Genomic DNA, 24,653 nt, shown 5'->3' on the forward strand with positions numbered 1-24,653 from the left:
AATAGGCACAGCACTTTGTTTATCAGAGCAAATAGCCTTTTCTTTCATCAGCATTCAGTGACTCAGCATGGACTTCTACCTCAGCTTTGTCTATATTTATTTTGTCCTGGACTACCTGACACCTTTTGAAAGGGTGTTTCGCTGTTCAAGGCCTTTATCAGTTCAAAAGGTTAGGGAACAGAGTATCAGTCAACGGATGTCAAAAACCAGGGAAATAGGTTCCCACCCACAAAAATCAAGGTGTAGAACTTGTTGCTGCAGAGAACTGCGGAAGCTAGGAGAATATAGCCGATTAAAAAATGGGCTGAGACAAAATTAATGAGAGACTAAATCCAGCAGCAGCTATTGCTGATACGGGGCCTACAGTTTGGGAGGCCTATTAAAAACAAAAGCATAACTGCAAGAAGGCCGGAGTGTATAAACCATGGATGGATTGTGTCTATACAACCTCTCTCTCTCACCTTTCCTCTCTGAGCACCTGCTTCTAGCCACTGTCTGATACCATGCAGTGCCTCGTGCAGCATCCAGGCTGCAAACGAAGCGAGCAGAGCTACGCCAGTTTAAATGCTTTAATGTGTTTTATCATATATTTAAAATGCAATAAGGAAGAGGTCTGTGCAAATGCAGTTACTTGAAATACACAGCTAACAAATTACTGTCCACATTTTGCCAGACTTAAAGGTATTTCTTCCTCCCACTCAAACTTTCTTCCTAATTCTGCCTTGAAATTCAGGCTGTCAATCATTTGCGGACTTTTTTTTTTTTTCAGTTTAGATTGTTTCCTGGCTTCCTGCCTTCAAAATGTTTAGATTTTGTGAGCACCAAAACAAAAACTGTCCACACAGTAAGTAGAAATTGATAGGCTGGAAGCACCTCGTTAGCAATGCCATTTTCCTAACACCTCAGAACATCACTTTTGCTTGTTTTGCCTGTGTGTGTATACAATGATTTGCTTCCTAAGTCTCTTTACTCTCACGTCACTTTTGCATGCAAAATACCTTGGAATAACCCAACCAGTAAAAAGCCCAATTCCATTAGAGAAGTAACAATGTTAAAAGGAAGCTTCATTCACTGCCCACCTCATCTGCTCCCCCCCATTTTGGTTGCTGTTGGATCTACCTTTGGACCAGAAGTCCAACTGTTCTAAAACTCAACACTGCTAAGGATATGGCAACAAACAGCAAATGAGTTCCAAGGAACACTGATGAGCCATGGTCTTCCTAGGTATTCACCCAGCTATCGAACCATGCACTTTGATACTTTGCTAAGATACAAAATTAATCATTTCATAGTGAAATATTTGGGCTAGAAGCAACAGAATCTAGCAAAAACCTCTCAAAACAACCACAGACATTACTGCAGGGTTGAGGATACAACGAATTTCTAGATACAACGAATAGTCTAGTGAGCAGTCTCAGCTCAGTAAATCTGAATGAGAAGATCTCTCCAGAAGACCTGCACAGCACAATGCATCAGCAATACAACTGTTTCCCGTATTGTTTTTTCAAAAATCCCCGATCCTGGACTGGGATTGTTGAGCTGCTACACGCTTTGATGCCCAACTGTCAGAAGATCAGCAATGCCATTCAACTCTACATGTACAAAGGAGTTTCTGGTACTCTCAGAGCAGAGCTGCAGCACACGCTATTACTCATCTCAGAAAGGCCACACACTTTTCTTATAAAAGGTTTTTGTCGTTTACCAACCTAAGAGGACTTTTATTTTATTTTTAAAAGACAGTTGTGAGGTGTCACGTCATCTCAACTCTTTGGCTGTTTGATGTTCTCAAAAGAATTTGCTCATGAAGGTCGAGAAAGTCTGAGGGAAGCCAAATTATTGGCTTCCATACAGACTGCCTAGATGGTATTAGGATCGTGCCTTTGCTTGGAAGAGGAGTTTCAGAACATCAAGCCACAAACCAAAAACACAGCCCTATAGAACGAAGCCTTGCGGTGCAGCGTTGACCTCAGGTGGGACTGAGCTCCTTCGCATGCATCTTAGCTGACCTACAAAGCTGCGTCAGGAACACCATGACCTGCTGCGTCAGCTCTGAGGAAAGCAAGCAGGGGGATATAAAAACCAAGTCGCCAAGACCACCGGATTCAGCCTCCAAGCACCAAGCAGACTGCCTCAAGCAGTGTAAAAGCATGCTCCTGCCCTTTCCTTCCCATGCAAGTTTCCCAGAAAGGGTCCAAACCATTTTTTTTTAAACTAAATGCTTTTAATAGAAAACAAAATACAAAATAACTCTTTCCAGAAAGCAGAAATATTTAATCTCTCCAAATGACAAATTAGAACGTGCTTTTTCTGCAGATCCTTGCTTTAAATGCTGATGATTTATTTCACAAAGTGTTCATGAAACTGATATTGCAACATTTTGAGAAAAATCCAACACTGGCAAAGCTGCCTCTGCGTATGCACAATAATTTAGTAATACTATTTTTTCCCATGTCACTTTGTGTGTGCCTCTCTCTCCCCCGTCTCCCTCTTCCTAGATTGCCAACTTCCATTTACGGAAATATTTCTGTGAGGTGCTGTGGTGGATTGACAAGCCCCGTTCCAAACAGGAGTCCAAACTTAGCCCCTTCAGTTCTATCATGCCCTCCTCCAGCCAAGGCAAGTCACTTATTACCCCAAAAGCCACCACTCTACCCCTCACTGTCCTCCCACCCTCAAAACACAGTGCAACCAGATTCAGAAAGATCCCTAATTAATGGAACATAAATACAAGTATCACAGCTAGTACCAGGAACCAAACCCAAATGACAATGCAGAGATGGGCCCCAACTGAGGTCAGATTTCCATCCCCTTATTAAAAAAGAAAGATGGTATTTTCTACTTAGCTTGTCCAAAATATTGCAGAAGTGCTATAGGGAGCTGTAATATTTGGAACCACAATCAGCGTAGAAAATACAGAATGTTCTTTTAAATATAAGGGTCTTAAAATGCTGGTCCTCTGCAATACCAGGAAAACAAAACAAAAACAAAAAACACCGGGCCAGTAGTTCTCCACACGCTCAAGCCTCAGTTAACAGTAGGTAAGGTGTGCCCATCAATCAACGCAGGATATTTAAGTGCAGGTCAGCAGCTTATCTGGCTGGCAGCTTCACTTGTCTGGACCAGGCTTTTGGTTTCCCCAAGCTACTGGACTTCCTCCCCTTTTCCCCATCCCTACAAATACAGGATCAGAAGGTATACATATTTTCATCGCTCTGCCTTTCTCCTTACTCCATTCAACAGCACAGGCCTTTTTGTGGGCAAGAAATTGTAAAGCATTAGCATCACTCTGAACATGCCTTCCAAGGGGGCAGAGGAAGAAAGTGTTTCACAGTCAGTAATCTCAGCTTGTAATGGACTCTGGCATTCATCACACCCACCCGCTTCCCTAAGAAAAAAAAAATTAATGTTCCTGATTTTCTTGTGCAATTCCAGTCACTAGAAGAAGATTACAGGCCATAAACTGTACACTCAGTACATTATTCATCTGTCCGGTATATACACCAACCAGTTCACTGGAAGACCCATCCGCAGGGGCGTTGCAGTAAGTGTTCCGGATGTCCCAGACCCGGACGGAATTGTCCATCGAGGCCGAAGCGATTAAACTACTGTCGGGGCTAAAAGTAAGGCTGGTTATGTTGTCCGTGTGGCCCCTCAGTTCTTTGTAGAGAGTTCCCGAAGCCAAGTCCCACAGCTTTAGCCGCTGGTCTTCGCCCGCCGAGGCCAGGTACTTACCGTTGGGGGAAAACGCGAGCGCTAGCACGGGGCCGCGGTGCCCGGTGAACAGACGCACCGAGTTGCCTTGCTGAGTGCTCCACAAGCGCACGGTTTTGTCCGTGGAGCCCGTCGCCAAGTAGTTGGAGTTGGGGTGGAACTTGACGCAGTCCACGTCCGCCAAGTGGCCCGCATATATCCGCAGCGGGTACGTCCGATCGAACGACCAGAGCCTCGCCGTGCGATCGTGGGAACCGCTGGCGAAGTACAGGCTGCAGGGGCTAATGTCCAAATCCCAGACGGGGTAGGCATGTCCTTGGTACAACACAGTGTTTGTAAAGCTTCCGAGGTCCCAGTATCTGATGGACATGTCCTCAGAGCAAGATAAGAGCCCAGAACTGTCCGAAAGGAACCTCGTGCTGTACACAGGCCCGCAGTGTCCTCTCAGGATCTTCATTTCTGTGCCTGCGCTGTCATCCTCTTCCTCCTGGTCGGGGAGGAGAAAAAAAAAAACAAACAAAGAAAAAGCATGTTTATCTGTTCTGCGAATACAGGAACCGCCGTGAGGAAAGCAGGCTGGCGTTAACACAGAACAATTTATTTTAGACATGGCACGTTCTGTGCAACTCTGAGACATACTGCTGGCGCACTCCCTACATCTAAGTCAATGCTGAAAAAGATGTGGAGTTCAGACTTTTATATAAAAGGTTTTACCCTTATTTTGCATAGCTTCATTCCCACTTAAGAAGGCACCTTAACCTGGGACTGTACGCAAATAAGGAAAAAAAAGTAGTAGTATTTTAAGATATTTTTCCAAATGTCTTTTGCTTTAAAACACTTGCTAAAAACATCTGCTTATTCCCTACCCGCTCTCTGTTAAACTTTTGGCTAAGATGTTGAAACAGATCTTGGCATCTGCTCTTTCAGTATGGTCATTATTGGAAGCGAAACTCACATTAGAGAAAAAGAAACCCAGATGTCTTAAACAAAAGGCAGGAGATGGAAGGACAAGGCGTATCTGACAAGGTGTCTACCAGGCATTGCTTCTCAAACCCCGCACCTGAGCAGAGATGCAGCAAGGCCATGGTATCTATTTCTCTGTGCCGGCTCCACCGGAACACTTTTACATCCCCACCTTTCAATAACAGAAAATATATGTGGCTTATTTAGGTCAAATGATCTATTTTGGGGTAGGAGAGGATGAATAATCACAAAAAGGACGGCAGTGGAAACCTTTTTATCCTGTAATTCTCCAATTCAAGTACCAGGGCAGATCATCAACAAGTAAAGGCTTTCAGGTTTAAAGGCTGCTCGGTGAGCTGTGCTAAAGGAATCTGGACATTTGGCTCCTCCTTTCAGAGGGCATCAACCTGAGAGCCTGCTCAAGCAGCACCTCCTGATAATCCAAGGCTACAGACTGCACAGGTTGCAACACATCTCAGCCCAAAACTGTCCTCGCCTAGCAAGCTGGGGTCTCACCGACGGCGTGTAAGAAGATAACCATGGCTTGGGATGCATCTGCGCAGTCTCTCAAACCCACCCCTCCTCAGGACTGCCATGCTGGCCCTTTCCAGCAGCACTGACCCTACGGTTTCACGACCTGCAGCTCTGCCAGCTCGCTGCCCTCCTCCCTCCCGGCTGTGCGCTCAGTGGTAGGTGGCGAGCCGCGTTTAGCGGCGCTAATTCTCCGCAGCGATCGCTGCCCATGGGAGCTTCGTGGCGTGGCTCGGGGCCAACTCCATCTCTGCCACAGAGGTGAGGCACCGAGGCGTTACAGGCTCCAGCACGCAGAGCCCCATTCTTATTCAAATTGATATTTTTCTGCCTCAGATAGAGCGCTGCCTGCTGGGATCCACGGCATCTCCAGGCTACGTTACCACATTAAAGGAGAGACACTGGTACCTGCAGCGTTTTGTACTATTTAATTACAACCAAAATATTCCTGACAAGTTACCAGAGGAGGCCAGTTCAAGTTCCCTATACTTTATGATAGTTTTGTTAAGTTTTGCAAGTCCAGGTACTCAATTTTATGATTTCAAATCACAGAAGGCTACTTTGTCCGCAAGCATGTACACTTTTTCCTCTTACAAGCACATGCTCTTTTTCCCCTTACATTACAGTAGCAGCTTATTTGAAAATGCCTGCAGAAGCATTCAAAACCACACTCCTATAAGGTCACAGGTAACAAATCTTATCTCTCTCTTCTGTTCAAGAATCGCTTAGCAAAAAAACTGCACACTTGTGTCATAGCTCACTGAAAATGGTACGCCGACAATGCTTCTGAGTCACCGCATTTTTCTGTTTCCTCCCTGTCCAAGTCAGTCTGCTGACCAGATTAACAGAGCAGCTGGAAGTGCAGCCACTAAATTACTGCCTCACAGAACCAATCTTCATTTCTTTGTCAGATCAAGCACGTTCCTCCTTGCATCCTGCAGCTACTACGACGTAGGTGAGCGATTACAGCAGCTACAGAAAGGTTACGACCTGTGTTATAAATCAGCAGGGAGGCAGGGAAACCCTCTTCGTAGTATTTTTTCCAGGATTCCCATTGCACACATTGAGTACGTTTCCTGGGTATAACACACCACTGGGCACTACCAAGACATCCATTAGCTCCTTCTGAAGTGGTTGCTGCTGCTGGTCAGCACGAACAGTTTGCACTTCCTCAGAATCGACAAGAAATTAAGTTATATAGACCTATTTTAATCAATAACCTACGGACACACCTAGAAGCTACTTTTATTATTTGTACTCCCCATTTTAAGAAGACTATCAAAACAGATTTTCAGTAATAGAACTGGAAAACCAACACTATTAAAATGAGCTCAAAAAAATCTACTCTTCAACAGCGAGTAGAAAATCTTCCTAAGCAAGTACAAGACTCCGTAAAATTACATTATTAAGAAACTGAAAAAAAACCTAAAACATTGCCATGTTTTGTTATATAGGACACCTTCTGGATGAGCTACCTGTGAACAGGTATCCCAACTCCTCAGCTATTACTTAAATCAGTAATGGATGTTACATGGCAGTCATCTGGACTCAGAAAACTTACGTGTTTTACTGCATTTGACTTTGTGAGCAAACATTACCTAGCTGACAAAAATTATCTCGATCCTTCCACCCAGCATAAGACGCAAGGGAATGTGTGAGTCCCAAAACCAAACAAGCAAACAAAAAATACCCACAGAACAGAAAGCCCATCCCTCCCCACCCCCCAAAAAAGCTTTATTTTACTCTAACTAGTAGCAAGTTTCCCTCTGTGCCATCTTCTCTCTCATCCTGCAGTGCTCTTAAGGTGTGAAAAGGAAAGCTCTATTATCTGCCTACAGTAGGGATCTCCTAGCAGGGAAAGGTGGGAGGGCAGACACCCTGGCTTTCTTTGCAGGACATTTTCACTGCTTCTCCCCAAACTCCCTCCCATCTGCCACACAAGCTGTCAGCATCATCCCAGCTCACCGCCACCTGAAGGACCACTGCCACTCAGTGACCTAAAAGTGAGGCCAGATGGGATCGAGCCTGGCTCCCCAGAATTTAAGGCCTCACACACCCTTAACAGCTTGGAACTGAGAGTACTATTTTCCGTTGTTGATTTATGTACTACCAGCAATGAGCGTGGCAATGTTGCAAAGAGACAAACGATAAGGCCATTTGCACAGCTGCAAAGTTGCATTTTATACCGGACATCAAGTAAGAGAGACTATGAAGTGGAGATGCCACTGTAAAGAAAATGAATTACTTAAAGAATTACGTTATCCCAAACAGTCAGCCTCTCCTATTGCCAAGATCAAGACAACACTGGTGAAGTACACTGGGGCATTACACTGAGCAAAATTCACTAAAAATACATCTAGTAACACCTAGAAGACAACTTTGACTTCACTGACACAAGGGCTTTACGTCAACTAGGAAAAACTGTTGATCTCTAACACTTTTGTCAAACTACAATCTCATTTATATTTATATCTCTCTCTATATATCTCTCTCTCTATATATGTATATATATATATATACACACACACAAAGAGCTAATAAAGCCAACAGTGTAATTTTAGTGCCACCCTGAAAGAGATCCACTGAAACTAGCACAGTCCCAGACATCTGTAACTTCTCCATAAACAGAATGACTTATTTGCTTGCAGCAGGTCAGAAACCGAGCTGAAGATTGATCAGTTTGGGCTCTACTTGAATGTAACACTGCATCCAAACCTAATTACACAATACAGAAATCAAACAGAATGAAGAAACCCTAAGAAAATCAGCCAAGTGTAACATCCTCACAAGTTGTTCTACAGAACTCACTGAAGTAATGTCAAAGCACATCAGAATTTTTTGTTGTCACAGTTTTCATCAAATTTATCGCTGTGAATTGCTGCTGATCAGACTGCAGTGGCAGTCTGAAATACAGCCTCTATTCACATCGGGCTGCATTGCTGATGACTGCACCCCAGCCAGGGTGGTCTTGTTTGGTCTGTCTTGGTACCCATGGCTTCTACTCCAGAGGTACCCATGTCGCTAGTGGTCTGCTCCCACCTGTGACCCAACACGTGCCTGGATATATTCACTCTGTGCTCCCTGACACTAGCATTTATTTCCTTTATAGTCCTCAGGCTTTCGTTTGCATTCAGGACATGCAACAATGCATTCAGGCTGGTATTCCCCCTTCACTCTGAACTCCTGGTCAGGTCACTATTTGTTTAACTAGTGGTGAAATTATTCAGAGCAACGACAACTTTGACTTGTGCTGGTCTTTGACCATTTTTTCAGACCTGTGCATAAATACTGCAGGATACACAAGATATTAAATAACCAACGGCAGCCATTTGTACTTAAGCTCCTGCAGCTGTTTCATAACACATGTAAGATATGCAAATACGTGCCAACAAAAAGCTAACGCACGCTCCCGATAACCTGGCGATATCTCACGTTTCTCTAGTCTGGAGCCAAAGAAGGCGACCTGTTGATTTACCAGAGAAATCCTCCTCTGTCACAGGTTATTTACATTTGGTTTCCATGACATGCAATCCACTGTCCTGTGTCCGATGAACTCTTGCAGCTTGTAATGAAAACAAACAGAGCTTCATCTTGGGTTGGCCTGACCCACTTACCTGTTCACTCAGCAGAAAGGGTTAACCTGGGAAGCGGTGAGCACGCTGCTCTGCTATCTCACCTGGATGCCTGCCTCTAGTTCTCAAGCTGACTAACAAAGCAATCCCTAACTATATACCTCGGTACTCCAAGCTCTCTGCATTCTTCCAAAACAAACAGAACCTTGCCACCAGGTATTTTTTTTATGAGTAGAAAATAAAACAGTGGAAAACGAAAGGATGCTTCTCGTGCTAAACGCTCAACATAAGAGCAAATGCATTTTTTCTTTTTTTTGCCTTCAAGAGGGGAGTGATTAAACAAAGCAAGAGTCATAAATTCTGATCTCTAACCAGATATAAGACACTACGTGGGCAGCTGTGACGAGAGGGGCGGAAGGGTGTGACTAGGAGGTAAAAAAAAAAAAAAAGAGAGAGAGAGAGAGAGAGAACACTAGAAGATGCTATCTAGCCCGGCATGCGAAAGCACAGATATCCCTGTCCTCATCTCCAGCACTCGAGAAACTGAGAATCCTCTGAAGTTTCTATCCTGATGACTCTTTAACACAATTATTTTGCATATTTTTTCCATACTAACTCTTCACCTCTGTTAGGGTGACTGTAGGGTGAAAAAAAATACAGTTTTTCACTTAGGTGTACTTTGTCCTGAGCTGTCAGACCATTCTTACTTTATTTTTCTCTTTCCATTTCTCTCCTTTTCTCCACCCTTCTGACTGCTTGTTCTGAATTGCTTTTCTTCCAGTTTCCATTCACTACAATGTGTTTTTACTGCCCGCATCTCCTTGTTTCACCTTCCCACCCACAAGAAGGCTCCACGCTCCCTGGGGAAGGGAGCCTTCCCAAATGACCTGTCCTAACAGGCTGCCTGCATACCACGATCTGCTCAAGGTCAAGAGGCAGAGGGAGATCAGCATCTAGGACTAGAACTGTGACCTAGGCACATCTTCACCACACCTCAGTGCAGCGTTTACAACCATGGCAGGGAAGAATAGGGATGAGAGTAGGCTATGAGAACTGTGTCGAGGCAGACAGGCTGTGAACAGCCTCACAGTCCCCTAAGACACCATTAGATACTCAACATGCATGTCAGAAATGCCTCAACAGAAAGGGTATGTGTGTGGGACGGGGAGTTGGGGAAGGGGTATCCAGACCTCCTCATCCAGGATGTCACAAGCCAGGCGGATGCGGGACACATCGACGAGGTGGGGCTCAGATTTTAACTTCCTGGAACGCAGGCTCCACAGCTTGACGCACGAATTATCAAACCCAGCAGCGAGCAGCTTGCTGTTCGGTGAAATCTCGGCCGTGTTCAGCAACTGCTCCGTGTTATAGAAGGCATAGAAACAGATGGTGGTTAAGGAAGGGGGCCCGTCCTTGACGCGCTTAATGCTGTCCTGCAGTAGGTCCAGCGCCGCCTCGTTCTGCAGAATGGAAGCCGGCACCTCGCTGGGCTCCAGGCCGTTGCTCTCGTTGCGCGAGGAGCTCCCACCGGCGTAGAGCTGGTAGTCGGTCCTCTTGGCGGGCTGCACATCCAGGTGAATGTGCAAGGTCAGGACTTTGCACAGGGCGTTGTTGTTGTCACTTTGGAGGTAGCGAAGAAGGTAGTTGTAGCTGTCCTCTTGAAGGCGGATGACGTACTTGTTGTCCAGAAAAGCCCGGAGCTTCAAGTTGGACAGGATATCTTGAATAGTCATGGTAGTCTGCAACTGCTCAATGATATCCTTCTGGCTGGCGTTCTGCAAGAACATGCCATGGAAGCGGCTGTAAAAACTGTCCACTGTGCTTTTCAGGCCATTCTGGACCATGTTCAGATGGAGGTAGACGAAGAGGGGATACAGAAGAGGCATCACTTCATGGCTGTGCTGAGAATCTGAATCTATATAAAAAAAAAGCAACAAGCTTTGAATGATTTCTCAATCTACCTTTTACTAGGAATAAAGCAGAGCAAGGTCAATTACTGCAAAAAGTCTCGATGGTGGCATAAGAGAGCAAGGCTCTGGAGACTTTTGTTGGTGCATCCATGTGAACCCCTTCAGTCACTTAGAGGGGATACGCAGTATCTGTTGCAGATTTAACTAGACATTTAAAAGTCAGTGAGGTACATTATCAGAATAAAAGGCAGAGATTTCAAAACCCCTTTTAGGTGTGGGTCAGTTATTAAAATAGCACCTCAAGCTACATGACAACTGGATTTCCCCCCATGTATTTAAGAAAAAAAACATACATTGTTTGTTGCAATAAACTCTAAAATACACTTATTAAACATATTAAATACTATTTTAAGTAGAAGTCAAAATTATTTATCTAGCTTGTGTGGACCTGAACTTTGGTGGCTTTTTTTTTTCCTCAGCTTCAATAAAACTTGTACGTGGTGCTTTGGATGGAACTGATTTGTCCCCAGGGGAAAGGAAGCTGCAGTTTCCAAAACATACTGCAGTATGCCGGGCTGGTTTTATTTCTGTGCCTGCTCATGAGCACGCTCCCTCTTTCTCTGCCAAGGCAAATCCCAGCAGTAATTCCTCGTACACAGTGTAACAAACTCCTGATTAGGCTATGCTGTACCTTGCAGAGAGCGATCTGGGCAACAGCTCCACCCCTCCTTCTTGGGGCTGCTTCCCTCCCACCTTCAGCTGCAGGGAGCTGCGAGCAGCAGAGCCCTGCCGCCCAGCGCCGTGGCACCACACAGGGCCACAACAACGATTTACTGGAGGCCCAGATGTGCAAGTACGACATCTGAATTACTGGAACAAAATATGCATTGCTGATCTGCAAATAGCATTACTTATTTTCAACTTGTTCTCCCCTCCTGCCACTCACCACTGCATTTTTCCCCCCTTTTCCATGAGGCCATTTTTCCTCTCCAATGAAGCACTCTTCCAAGACTTGTCCTAACCCATACTGTGCCTTTCTTTCATTTCTGTATGGGTACATACGCGTGTGTATGTGGTGTGCAGCATATATACACACACTTGCGTAGTTCAGCATCATTCCCATTTTTCTACCACTGAAACTGGGCCAAAGCCAATGAAATCAGTGGTCTATACATAATAAAAGCACGAAGCAGCTGGCAGCTGCTCTTTCCCTGCTATGTCAGCAGGTGCTCGAGTCCTGAAATGCAACAAGGGAAGGACCTCACTCTGCAACAGGAACAACGGGGAAGATGTAAGAAGCTGGCAGAGATGGGAATGATGAAAATGTTCCAAGAAGATACCAGGAGAGGTTGAGGGACGTGGGCCTGCCTATCCTGGAGAAGACTAAGTAGGTATCTAGCTTCTGCCTTCGGTACCCAGCGGGATGTTATAGAGGAGATGGAGCCAGCCCCTTCTCAGAGGTGCACAGTGGAAGGATAAAAGGCAAGCTGCAGCATGGGAAATTCTCATCAAATTGCTCAGCCTTGAAACAGGGGCAACGCTACGACTTTTCTGCCTCTCTCTTCCTGCCTACTTCCCTCCTTAACTTTCTCTTCAACCACTGTCAGGAATATTATTTCTAGTGTTATGCACACTGGGATCAAGACCCACTGGAGGAATGAATGTGTGCCCAGAAATGGGAAGAGAGGCAAGCTCCCTTTTCTATGCACTATTCTCAATAATCCTGTCTGCTTTCTTATCCCCACCTCTGGCACTCATAGAATAAAAAAGGACATTTCCAGGAGCAACTTTTTTTTTTTTAAAGTAAAACCAACACACCACACCATGATTGTCCTCTGCACCACACTACAGAATGATAGTATTTTCCCTTTCTGTCATATACCTCTAGTCTCAAAGTCAGTACAGTTAAATTTAAGGGAACAAATTCTCGCTTAAAAGTCCAGATTATCATAAAAAGAAGCCAATTACAAAAAACATTCAAAAAAAAAAGTAGGAGACAGCAGAGAACTATATTCATTCCTAAGCTACCCGCCTTTCACATAAAGCACTGATCTTCTTTCTTGTCCTGTACATGTATTCTGTTATCCTGAAGATCTACACAGATACAAAGGCCAAATGACTGAACAAAAAAAGATAAACAGACAGCTATCCAGAAAAGCCAAAGCTACTCAGCACTCAGGTTAAAAAAAAAAATCCATATTTTTTTCTAATTGTAGTAACTGAAATCTCAAAACTAGAAATCAGAAGTTTCAGTTAGAAATAAGACTTTAAATTTTATTATACTGTCATTTACTCATTAAAATGACAAAAATTCACATACTCTTCCTTACTTCTTGATATTTACCTGTGAGAAAATTGCGTAATCGTCCAAATTGTACTTCATATTGCTGTGGCTCTGCCAGGCAGGGAGCTGCAGACACAACGTTGGCACAACCAGATTCAGATTGGACTGTGAAATGAAATAAAATAAGATTAGGATTTAAGGAGTTCTGCATGTGTATCTTGAAACAAAGCTTCTCATAAAATCCAAGGTAATGTAGCCACCAAGATGACATTTTATATTTCACACTGTCCAGGGAAGACACAGTCTGAAGCACCTAAGCACAGCATTTATTAAATTTAATCTAAAGTCACACAATCTAGACATATCACGAACGAAAAACTATACTGAAGGTTTTTTTTTATTTAAAAAAAACTTAGCTACTCTGCTTGCTCCCCCACTGCCCCAAACACATTTCTAAGCTTTCAGATACAACACTGAATTTACAAGAAACAGAGTAATGTTGTCACAGATCCCTTCAGAGTTTTAAGAGATAACTGCAGCTTTATTGCTTCGCGCTCAAAAGATGAGGAAAGCAAATCACATCATTCTCCAAAACAAAGTCTCTTCTTCAGCTAGACCCAGCACCCATCGAGAACATCAGGTGTGCAGTAACACCACCTCTGAGTATTATGGTCACCTGAGATGGTATTAAACTGATTTTCAGAGTCAGTATCAGCTCTCGTAAATGTTTTTCTGAATTATCTAGAAAGGAAAATGGCTTTTCTTCCTCTGGCACAAAACCTTCGCTCTTCTGTTAAACACTCACAACCTGACAGGGGACTTGGTGCAAGTTTACAACACCCACCAATATAACCTAAGCATACACAAGTACTAATGAATAGAAACAATTTAGAAATGTAGATTTTATTTCTAACTGATATATTTAGTTCTTCTACTCTTCTAAAAGCATGACAAATCAAAGAGTTTTATCTTGTTTTCATCTTTCCTATTTTTTTATTCATAACTATTTTCCCCTCTATAAAATTTGTTTTCATCACTCTCCCTTCCAATTCCCTTGACTTCTTTTGGTCTTCCCTCCCTCCCAACCCTTTTTATCCGCTCTTTTCCCTCCTAACCTTTATCTATCACTTTTTTGTTCCAGCATTTGGCTCACACACAGAGGCAGAGATAGCCCTGGAAGTCTATAAACATCATCATCAAATTTTCACATGCGAGAGAGAGAGGCCAGCCTCCAGCTCATCTTGATGCCTCTAATTAGAGAGAGATTAGCACACGGGGCACACGCAGCCAGTCGCTATTCTCCCCTCACTCCATATTCCCAGAGCTTACAGAAGTACAGAAGGTGTACGTACCGACTCTGAATTCAGCTTCAGAAACAGAGCTGGGCTGTGCTTATCATCCCCCCACGGGGAAAGAAATACAGATTCTGGTACCAATACCCCATCTTCTATCAAGTCCATTTCAAAATAAACACAACCCATTCAAAGATACCGATACACTGCGTTTCTGCAGCCTGGCTGCTTCATAAACTCAGTGCTGGTAGCAATCCCAGGCTCAGGGCTTTGCATGAAAACTCAGAGCAGCAATTTATAAAAGAAGCAACTTTTTTCTTTAACATTTCTGTAACGCAGAATACTGGTATTAATTAATTCAAGAATCTTTTCTATTTGGACTGACAATTGAATATATTCTCTCATGATGAATACTGATTAAACTCTGCATTGCACACAAACGCGGCAACTCAAGAACAATTAACAGCAGTTTTTAATGTCACCCATATCACTCGTGGCAAAGGCAAAGGACACCAGAAAACCAGAAAATACGAGGGCTTGACTTTCATGCTGTCACAGGGTTGCATGCAACAGCCAACTCTTCACGGAGTGTTGGTGGCCTCATTTCAGCACGAACATTCATGACTTGCCACCCTGCTTGTGCCACACAAACACGAGCTATGGTTCTTTGGTTTCATGACGTGCTCCCTCCTTGCCACCTCTTTCATTTTCCCTGCATAAATAACGTACTTCCAAAATGAAGATGGACTTCTTGCTTTAAAAAGTGGAAATTCATCTTTGGCTCAGTATCCTGGAGCAGTCTGACTGTGCACTCGTTATGCCCTGCTGTTTTAGTAATGACTAGAGCTTGTTCCCATCAAGCAAATGGCAAATGAACCCTACCTACAAGCCTGTAACAACAAGCTCAACTTGAAATCATTTTCCTTCCCAAAACGCTTGGCCAGCTAAAACTGCTAAAGGGATCAAGAGCTCAACTCATCCCAGAGCAAGAGAGTAAATTTTCAGGGATTTTTTTTTCTCCTGGTGGAAGTAAAACACTGTCCGTATCCTTCTTGCACATTAGCAGACCTACCCTAGTTTCTTTTCCAGTTTCCCCAGTGGCCGCAAGAACACTTACTGGAAACATCTGCTCCTTGACTGCACTTCCTGTAATTGCAACTCGAGAGCAAATTCCAAGGAACTCGTTCCTAGTTCAGGGACACCGACAGTACCCTCCTGGTGTCCCGCTGCGGCTAGGAGCAGCGCTGCTCCAGCTAACGAACACAGTGCTACTGTAAACACTGTTTCACAGCAACTGACTCCGCTTTTATGTGAAGGAGATCAAGTAGAATTTTACATTAATTCCGACAGTCTTACGTGTTGCCAGAATCCTGCGGACAACATCAGAGAAACCTGTTCCTCCGTCGCTTATTCTGTCCCTCAAATACCCTTCCGCTTCTTTAAAGAAATATGGAATTGTCTCGAGGAAGCTCTGAGCTGTGTTTTAGTGCAAAAACCAGAGCTGTACAAATATAGCAAGCATGGAGAAGGGCTGAACTGAAGAGGCTCTGGGGGAAGACAAAAAGAAACGCCAAGGTAAAACGGAAAAACAAAACCATTTAAAACCCAAACCAGTGGACACTTAGCTTTGAAAGAAGAAATCACAGAATTGGAGACAGAAGTAGGCAACTCTCCCGTTTATACAGACCGGCTAATTTCAAAGGCAAAAAAAAAAAAAAAAAAAAAGAAAAGATATGAACAGAAAAAGCAAGGTGAGTTTTGTTAAGGAACAAACTAAAACATCTTCAGAAAAAAAAATACTTAATTGCTTTCCCTGAAAAAAAGTAATGCAAGCTACAGAATCTGGTCAGCTTTTCTTTAGCTGCCTCTTTTATCAGGATAAGTACACACTGGGATTTTCTTTTTCGACACAGTCATTCACGGAACTGCAGCATATTCACTGATAGCTTACTACCAGCATGTCTGACATGGAAAAGTAGTCAGCAGCAGAATACACGATAGCAGGCCATTTTCAGTTCTAATGAAAACTGATGACTAAGTTCTGAATCACTAGCCACAAAACCCTTACGCTAGCATGAAGATACAGACTAATTATAAGAAATTTACTAATAACGTTTGTTGGAAGATTAGTTAAAAGACAAAAATCGATCACACACTCATTCACACTTTACTGACATTCTGTTCCTGCATGATGCCGTATGTGAATGAAAGAATTTGCAATCCAATCCAGCTCTCCTTGAGATATTTTGCATCCTCCTGGTATTGATTGGTCTCAAGTTCTAATCCCATTCCAACACCGACCCTTCTACCCACCTCTCCCCTAAAACCCCTTATCAAAGCCAGTCCAAAACAATTTGTCATTTTATTTTGGTTCTATTTCTCCCCCAACTCGGCCCAGTATTACTTCAGGGAGTTGCAGCAAGTGTCTGATTGTTAACTCCGAAAACAGCAAGGAAATCAAAAGTATTAGAGGTGACTTGCACCTTCTCAGTAAGAAAATATTACTCAATTTCCTTCAGGTCCTCAAAAGAGTCAGCCTATACATTTACCTATACACCACTCATCTTTGGATTGTAATTACAGCAAAATAAACGCAGAAAGAGTCATTTTGACATCTGGTCTTATCCAGCTACCATCACAGAGTTATACAGCAGCTAATGTTGTGTCAGATCAAGTTATATCACAAATAAATAAGGTCCCTACCAGTCTTAGCCTGGGATACAGTCTCAAACTAAGCAGGTTCATTAAAAGAAAACACTTTCTCCTTGTTCTCTCACCCAGAGTTTGGCCTAGTATTTTCTATTACTTTTAAATGTAAATTTAACCTTTATATCCTCCACATTGCTTGCATCCATTCAACATTTGTACCTGCTCAAGTACTAGCATAGTTTTTTATAACAAAGATAATAATTCCTATGAAGATGGTCACAGGCAGAATTTGGACCAGCTGGTCGCGTAGCAGGATCCAGAAGACTTTAAAAAAGAGGAGAAAGGACACACAGGGAAATAAACTGTCTCATCGACTGAAGGTTTTATTTTTTTTTATTTTTTCCAAGTGACACATAGGAGCTTTCACAACTTGAAACTGACGAGGCCAGAAAACGAAACACCCTGCATCACTCCTGTTTTACATGATACAGCCCTTCTTGAGCACAAAGGTACATTTTCCTGCTTCTACGTAATTCCTCATCTAGGCTCTTCTCACCTCTGTCCCAAAGCACCACTACTCACCAGACTTCACGCTTTTTGAGATATAACATGTATTTTCCGCTATCCAAACCTGACATTTCAGCCTGTTTCACTGCCCATGCATCTCATTTTGTTCCATTTCCATCCATATTTTCGTTCTTCAAAGGCTCATACCTCACACCAACTTGATACTGGGAAATTTCTTTATTTCAAAAGGAAAGCTGTCCATAGGTACAAATTCACCTAGTTACCAATATATATGCTCACGCTTGCCACAACTCTGCCAAGAAGCACGCACAGAAAACATTAGGATTACCTGTGAGATTAGCTGCCATCTCTTCAGCAGACTGACACAGCCTCAGCCCTTGTTTTAGGGGACCTTCTGAGTCCACATACTGACGGCGCTTGAGGTAGCAGGACACCGCCATCTGAATCTGTTCTGTGCGTACGCGTTTCATGACCTAAAAGAAAAGAAAGAGATGACGGGCTGTTACTGTGTAGTTATCTGTTAAGACCGACATACACCAGAGCTGTATGAAAAACAACAGAGAACAAACAGCTCAGCATTTTCATTGCTGAAGTCAAAAAAACTTCTCACTGAAATATGAAATAAAGCCTGCAGGCACCTGCCTCGGTACTAAGGCATAACTAGACACTTTGAACCAGATCCCTGAAGATATTTTGCTGTCTAATTCTACTAATTTCACTGAGGAATCCAAAATACCTTTGAGGATTCTGGACTAAAACTGCAGTGATGAGCTGAAGCGTTTGATTTTGTTAAAAACAATTCTTAAAAAAAGTGAAGGTTTCTCCTCTACAAAATGATACTGAGAGTCAAGGAAATGAGAAAGTAAGATACAAAGAAGAAAATTTCAGAATCATAATGCTTTAAATAGCACACCTATTTGAACTATTTGGGGAGTCAAAGAAGCAATAGGTTATAGCCTGAATTTAAAGGTTAGAGCCGGACTTCCGGTGCTTCAGTCAGGTAAGTTCCCAGAAAGAAAAAAACAAACAGGGAAATTAAAATCAAAAGCAAAACCTTCTTTCTGCCTTTTACACCTGTCCCAATATACGTACACTTCCCTCATATAAATGTGTTTTTTTTTTTTTTTAATCCTTTGAAGTTTCTGCTAAATAAATTTTGAAAGCCATCTTCACAAACACCACTTGGTAGCATCTCAAAGCCAAAAGGAGCCTGGTGCTCGCTTTTAGCCTCTGGTTTGTAATGAAAGCCTCAGGAAGATGACTGCAACAGCTCCCCTGCTATTCGAGCAGCTACCAGTAGTCAGTGGCCTGGCTGCCACCAATCCTTAGGCAATAGCTATCGATTCTAGAGAACTTCAGATAACTTAAAAGGCTTTAAAACAAAAAGAACTAAGCGACAGTTTTATTCTACTAGGGTAACAGGTACTGGCTGCCTCATAGTTCCACACCTTACAGCTCCGCTACAGAAGACCAGCATACATTTCACACGTGCGCTTGCTGTCTGGTTTGAGTAGCTAAATCCAACGAAACACAGCTTCTAGGAGAGGCAGACAGGGATGCCTTCTCTCCTCCCTTGCAAGAAGCAAGTTTCTAAAAAAATGACAACTTAAAAGCATGACTGTAACCATGCCTTCTATAATACCCATGCACACTCTAGTGCTTACCCCAGGTGTTAAAGCAATAAATTCCCTGTGAAGTTCCAGGCAGATGGGATGCAAGGTTTTAGCAAAACTCACTTCAAACAGATACGTGGAATTGCAAACCCGTATGCTCTGGGGAAAACCTTAAAAAGCTTTCCATTTGTTCTCACAGGTGAAGTAACTGTTGAGGGTGGGGAAGGGGCACCAACAGGTGTGGAGTTTGGAAAGCACTTCCAGATAGACCTATTAAAATCATCAGCTTCAACCACAACTTATTCCACTCCAAAAACAAATTTCCTTTTAATCTTCCTTGCAATTAAATAAATTACATCGACTTACCCTGTCTCAAATACAACACTTTTACTGCTACACAAAACAGCGGAAGACACAACACCAATGAAGTCCATGAAGAAGGGTGGACACAGGGACTGACCAGCACCTGAGCAACCTCCCAAAAAACAGCTCTTATCTGAGCTTCACGATCTATTACACTGCTGGTCTGCATTTCAGCTAGCAGCACGGGCTCACGTACAAATTTCCCATCCAGGTCCACCCTAACGCCTCTGCATACAGTCTGCCACACTGCTCGGGTTAGGGCAGCAACTCAGTTGAATTTGAGACGCTCTCACAGATGTGTATTTCAGGTCTAGAAACTGTTTTGGAGGGTTTGTATCTAACATTGCTAGATTTGGGTTATAATCCAAAGAAACTTGCTCCCAAAATAGCAGTGAACAGACTCAAATCCTTGTTTCTGAAGTGGTTTAAGAATCAAAACTGGGTAAATCAGCCTCAGGTCTGTGGCTCAGAAGCAAAGAGAATCTAGAAATATCCGTGCCTGTACATTTTTCTGTAGTTACAGGACCGATTTGCGCTAGGCTAGGCTTGGTGAGAAAACCCTTATTCATTAGGGGACACCGTGCATATAGAGGTCATTCCTCATAACTCCTCGTGGAGCAGAGAAATTGAAAACTGATCTGTGAGAAAGGCAGAACTGCAGGGCAGCCTTTGAAATGTCAAACAAGAGGAGCACTGAAATCAGTCTTCTCCAGCTGCTGAGCAGAGGCAGGTGACCAACAGCAGAAATGGATGATTTGAAAACAGAAGGAAAAAAAACCACAACTGATTGACCTGTAGTCTCAAATTCTAACACCAGGATTTAAGTATTTCAGCAGCAAGAGAGAAGGGCCCGGGAAAGGAGCAGTGACTGGCAGCTGATTCAAGTCCGAGCTTTTTCAGAGCTTTGAGGATAACAGGGAAGTCCCGGTTTCTTCAGCCAGGATTAGCAAGGTGACATTCGCTTTGTGAAATCTGTCCATCTTCTTGCTCCGTTCGCAGCCTTTGTGCGCTCCTCCTAGCTGCCAGAGTACTGAGTGCTAAAGCGGCATCTCAGGGAGGTCTTCCTCCCTACTCCCAGGTGACAGAGCTGCAACTACCTTCCAGGAAACGAGTCTTCACCGGACCCACACTGCCACCCCTACTTTCATTTCAGGTCTCTTTCACCTTGCCATTATCCCTCACCCTCAGCATTTCATAAAGAAACGTCACAGGAGCTGAGAAATGCGCTCACAGTGAAAGATAAAAAAAGTGCCAGAAGAGCAAACCCAAAATTCCTACAAATGTCCTGCACCAAGCCCTCAAAACCAGAGTTTATCGTAAAATAAACAGGAGAAAGGCCTGCCAAAACGCCTTTAACCGGGTTCAAGCTGAGCCAGTTCACAACGGGTCGATAATGCAGAATTTAAAGGCAAAAAAAGGACAACTCTGCAGTTTTAACCTCCACATCACTTTTAGGACTAGATCTCGTAGCTGAAGATAACCTTCAAAATACACACGTAGCAACCCCTGCCTGTGTTTGCAGGAAGCTTGAAATGATCATGCACGAGTCTGAGCTGCCTCATTCTTCTCAAACACCCAGAGAGAACAATAAATACTAACACTATTAATTATTTCTACCGATAAGCAAAATACATAAGGAAAGAGAGGAGAAATATCGCATCAAGGGTCTGCCCAGCTACAATGCAATGTCTCCTGAAGTGTCACAAGTCAGAGCGCCTAAAAAAGGGTATTAAGTTACTTTTCTTTGAGGAACCAAAAACGCAGAAGAAACTCAGAAGAGAGACTGATCACGCAAAACGCATCACAAGTTCCTCTTTCCTAGAAGATTAGATGAGCACTAAGCATTAGGCCAAGGAAATTAATTTCCTGCCTGTTCTACCTCTTGGATACAGGTTTAGGCAGATTCCCCGGCCCTGAAGTATCACCAGTACAGATGTATGAAAAAAAAAGTTTGAAAACCAGTGTTGGAAATGCTGCTTTTTAAGACTCTGCTTTCCTGTCCTGACTCTCAGACAGCCCGCTCTTGCTTCCAACAGACGAAGGAAAGACCTGTGGGCAGAGAACCATCAGGAACACGCAATCTTAAAACAAACAAACAAAAACCCAACAGCACGAAAGCCCATTTTGAATATTCTCTACTAAAAATAGCGTCTCGGGCCTCAGCCGGGGAGCAGAGGAGTACCGTGTTTTAACCTCTGTCGCTGGGTGGATATTTGGAGCCTACCGCCAACGCTAATTAAGCCCCTTGGCTTTTAATTTCGCGATACTCAACTAATCTCGGATTTGCAAAACTTCGGGAGCAAACAAGATACTGATAGACTTGTGGGAGGATGACCCTGAATCCGGAGCTGAGTGACTGGGGGCGTTCAGCAGCAGGCGAGCTGACACGGTGCGAAGCAGGAGGCGCGCTCCCGGCAGCAGCAACCGGGGAGCAGAGCGCTGGCGCTTTTGGGGAGCCCCCGTCCACCCGCCTCGGTTCTCCCTTCGGGCTCCGTATCGGCGGATTAAGCTCTGCCAGCCCCACCGGGCTGCCTGCCCCGAGGAGCCGCGTGCCCTGGGCGCTAGGGCTGCCTGCCCCGAGGAGCCCTGCGGGCTCTGGGCGCCGGGGCACGGCCCTGGGGGAGCCCCCGGAGCCCACCCACGGCCCCTTCTCCCCCGCAGCGGGGCCGGGCGAGCGGCGAGGCGGGGAGCCGCAGGGCTGCCTGCCCCGGCGTGAAAGCGAAAGTCTCCCTGTGAGGGCCATTAAAATAAAAATATAAAGCGGGAGAGAAGCGGGGGGGAGGCGGCGGACGCGCCCGGTGACCCCTCGCTCGGCTCCCGGCGCCCAGCCCCGGCCCTGCCCGCGGCCGCCGCCTCCTCCCCGCCGCCGCCGCCGCCGCCTCCCGGGGCCGGGCCGGGCCTGCGGGGCCTCGCCACGAGGCTGCCGCCGGGACCCGCCGCCTCCTCCCGCCGCCGGGCGGCGCCGCTCCCTCCCCGTCCCCATCCCCGTCCCCGCCGCCGTCCCCGCGGGGCTCCCCCCGCACTCACTGAGCATCGCAGAGCGGCGGCGGGCGGCGGGCAGCGGGCGGGGGCCGGGCGGCGCTGTCACTGCGCCCGGCGGCACCGAGCGGGGGCGACGCCGCCGCTGCCGCCCGCCCTGGCGGGGGCGGCCGGGGCTGCCCGGGGGCCGGCGGCCGGCGGCGGCCGCTCCATGGCTGCTGCTGGCGCTGGCGGCGGCGGTGGCGGTGCTGCCGCCCGACGGCACGGCGGGGAGGGAGCGGCGGGGAGCGGGGCCGGGGCGGCCCCCGCGCAGGCGCCCTCCGGCCGCCAATGGGCGCCGCCTGCCCCGCGCCGCCTCCCGGGGCTCGGCGCTCGGCTGCCGCCGCCTCGGCGGGGAGGGACGGGGGGAGGCAGCGAGCCGCCGGGCCGGGACCGCGAGGGACGGGGGAGGAGGGACGGAGGGAGGGCGGGGAAGCGGTGAAATGGCGGCCGTGTACTCCGGCGTGCACCTGAAGCTGAAGAGCGCCCGGACGCCGTGGGGGGACAAGGTGAAGCTCGCCCGCTTCGCCTGGGTGTCGCAGCAGTGCTTCCTTCCCAACAAGGAGCAGGTAGGCGCCCCCCTCGCGGGTCCCGGCGGGAAGGAGGGGCCGCCCCGCGGCACGGAGCTGGCCGCCGAAAGGTTTCGGCCCCGGGTGGGAGCGCACACGCGGCCCTGCCGGCGAGCTGAGGGCAGCTCTTGGTCCTGGGGCTGCGCGAAGAAATGTCGCGGCATCGCCTTCCAGGTGGCCTCGGCAGAAAGGCTTGTGCGAGGGCAGGGGGAAATAGTCCCTCTGACAGAGGGCAGCACGTGTGCGGCGCCTCGTGGCTCGGGGGGAAGCTGCTTCCTTCAGAGCGGCCGTGGGCAGGCTTTAGGATGTGCTGCCTGGGACCCTCCCCTGCCTGCTGCTGCTGCTGGGTCGGAGCTAGGTGAGAACGAGAGCTGACCACAGACCGGTGTGTGCCTCCAGCAGCTCCAAACCTCTCCCCTCAAGTCCCTGGTTTTACACCCTGAAGCTCAGCGTTTCCCTGAGCGAGGGGTGTCTTGCGCTGCTCCTCCAGCCTAGGGGTTTTGTGGGAGCTAGGGTTTGCACCGTCTGGTGTCAGTGTTTGGAATTCCTGTCGTTTAAGTTACTTAGAAGAATACATGTAGCCATACACCGTATTTTGAAATCAACAATTTAAATTAGTAGTTTTTAACTTTTTTCAGTTCGCACATCTAAATTTCTAGGCCTGAATTTCCATATGGCAAATTTGAACCTGCTAAAAGGAAGATACGAAAGGTATACCAAGTGTTAGCAAAGATCACCTGGGATTTCTTTAAGGTCCCCTCCAACCTCAGCCATTCAACGATTCTAATCTACAGTTTCAAGTCTTTGATTCAAAAGATTAGCCTTGCTCATTAATAACAACAATCGGACTTACGGCCTCTGCTGAAGAAGCTGATGAAAGGGCATTAGGATGTCGGCTCCTGAAAGCTGTCCTGAGAAGGTTCAGGGGAGCACGGGGCCACCAATGCTGGATTAAGAATTAAAGGTTTTAGGAATTTAAGTCTTGATTGAAATCTTCAAAAGTGAAGTTCTCTGCTTGTGCAGAGCCTGTTCTGCTTGGATACAAAGCAGTTCTCAGGGCCCAAGTGCTGTAGTTGCGAAGAGGTACTACTTCTGTCATGTTTTCACTTTTTTTTTTTCTTCCCTTTTGTTAACAGGTATTACTTGATTGGGTAAGCCATACGTTGGTTTCATACTACAATAAGAAGCTTGATCTGGAGGATGAAGTTGTTGAGAAGCTCTGGGCATATCTAGACGATGTTATCCGTAGTAGAAGACTACAGAATCTGTTAAAGAGTGGGAAGACGATCAGTCTCAGTTTTTCAATTGCACAGGTAACTAAAACTATGGGTATTTTGTAACATGTTGGATAGCAGTGCCTGTCTTCTACAGTATGTGACCGTTCCTCACAGTGTAGGGTGTTGCATGAAACAAATAATAATAAACGTGATTGTTTTTAGGACCTCTACTACAAACTTTCCTATTTCTGTTCTGCAATACAGTTTGTGTTTGTGCAGAACAAAGACTGAAAATGGCAGAGCGTTCTAATGGTAACCTCCAAGTTAATGTGCCCCTGTCTTTAACTTCTCCAAATTGTCTGAGAAGGAACTAGTTTAAGTGTTTCAATAGGTAAGTAAAGGCTCATTTACGTATGTTATTGTTGCGTATTAC

The 24,653-nt window shown here is 45.5% G+C and overlaps 2 protein-coding genes across 7 annotated transcripts in view; one reads left to right on the forward strand and one right to left on the reverse strand.

Moving 5' to 3' along the window:
• TAF5L (TATA-box binding protein associated factor 5 like) lies at window positions 1-24,092 on the reverse strand. 4 transcript variants are annotated; one of them, XM_080585622.1, is made up of 5 exons: window positions 22,905-24,092; window positions 17,769-17,913; window positions 13,032-13,136; window positions 9,968-10,692; window positions 1-4,198 (listed from the first exon to the last, which is right to left on the reverse strand). In XM_080585622.1, exons 2-5 carry the CDS (start codon window positions 17,908-17,910, stop codon window positions 3,401-3,403), a joined length of 1,770 nt encoding a protein of 589 aa, XP_080441748.1. In that variant the 5' UTR covers window positions 17,911-17,913; window positions 22,905-24,092; the 3' UTR covers window positions 1-3,400. The 4 variants fall into 4 exon arrangements, with proteins under 4 accessions (XP_080441748.1, XP_080441747.1, XP_080441746.1 ...); XM_080585621.1 differs by lacking the exon at window positions 22,905-24,092 and adding an exon at window positions 22,444-22,599; XM_080585620.1 differs by lacking the exon at window positions 22,905-24,092 and adding an exon at window positions 21,689-22,219.
• The window catches only part of URB2 (URB2 ribosome biogenesis homolog), a 73,453-nt gene continuing 71,579 nt past the window's right edge, over window positions 22,780-24,653 (forward strand). For 2 of the 3 annotated variants that reach the window (XM_080585617.1, XM_080585618.1), the window contains exons 1-2: window positions 22,780-23,003; window positions 24,140-24,316. In XM_080585617.1, the coding sequence (XP_080441743.1) occupies window positions 22,878-23,003; window positions 24,140-24,316 (303 nt within the window). In that variant the 5' untranslated portion in view covers window positions 22,780-22,877. The remainder of the gene's footprint in view (window positions 23,004-24,139; window positions 24,317-24,653) is intronic. The other variant, XM_080585616.1, reaches the window with a different exon arrangement.

Source organism: Anser brachyrhynchus (assembly GCF_964034855.1).
Source record: "Anser brachyrhynchus genome assembly, chromosome: 3".
In the NCBI taxonomy this organism is placed as follows: domain Eukaryota; kingdom Metazoa; phylum Chordata; class Aves; order Anseriformes; family Anatidae; genus Anser; species Anser brachyrhynchus.

Bases quoted from the DNA above. Each gene is read 5' to 3' on its own strand.
- TAF5L (XM_080585620.1), bottom strand. From the start codon at position 22,159: ATGGCCCTCACAGGGAGACTTTCGCTTTCACGCCGGGGCAGGCAGCCC. The intron at 17,914-21,688 runs GTTGAGTATCGC...CTTTTCTTTTAG, and splicing joins GTTTTGCAAATCCGAGATTA to GTCATGAAACGCGTACGCAC. The intron at 13,137-17,768 runs GTAATCCTAATG...TTCATTTCACAG, and splicing joins GATGGCAGCTAATCTCACAG to TCCAATCTGAATCTGGTTGT.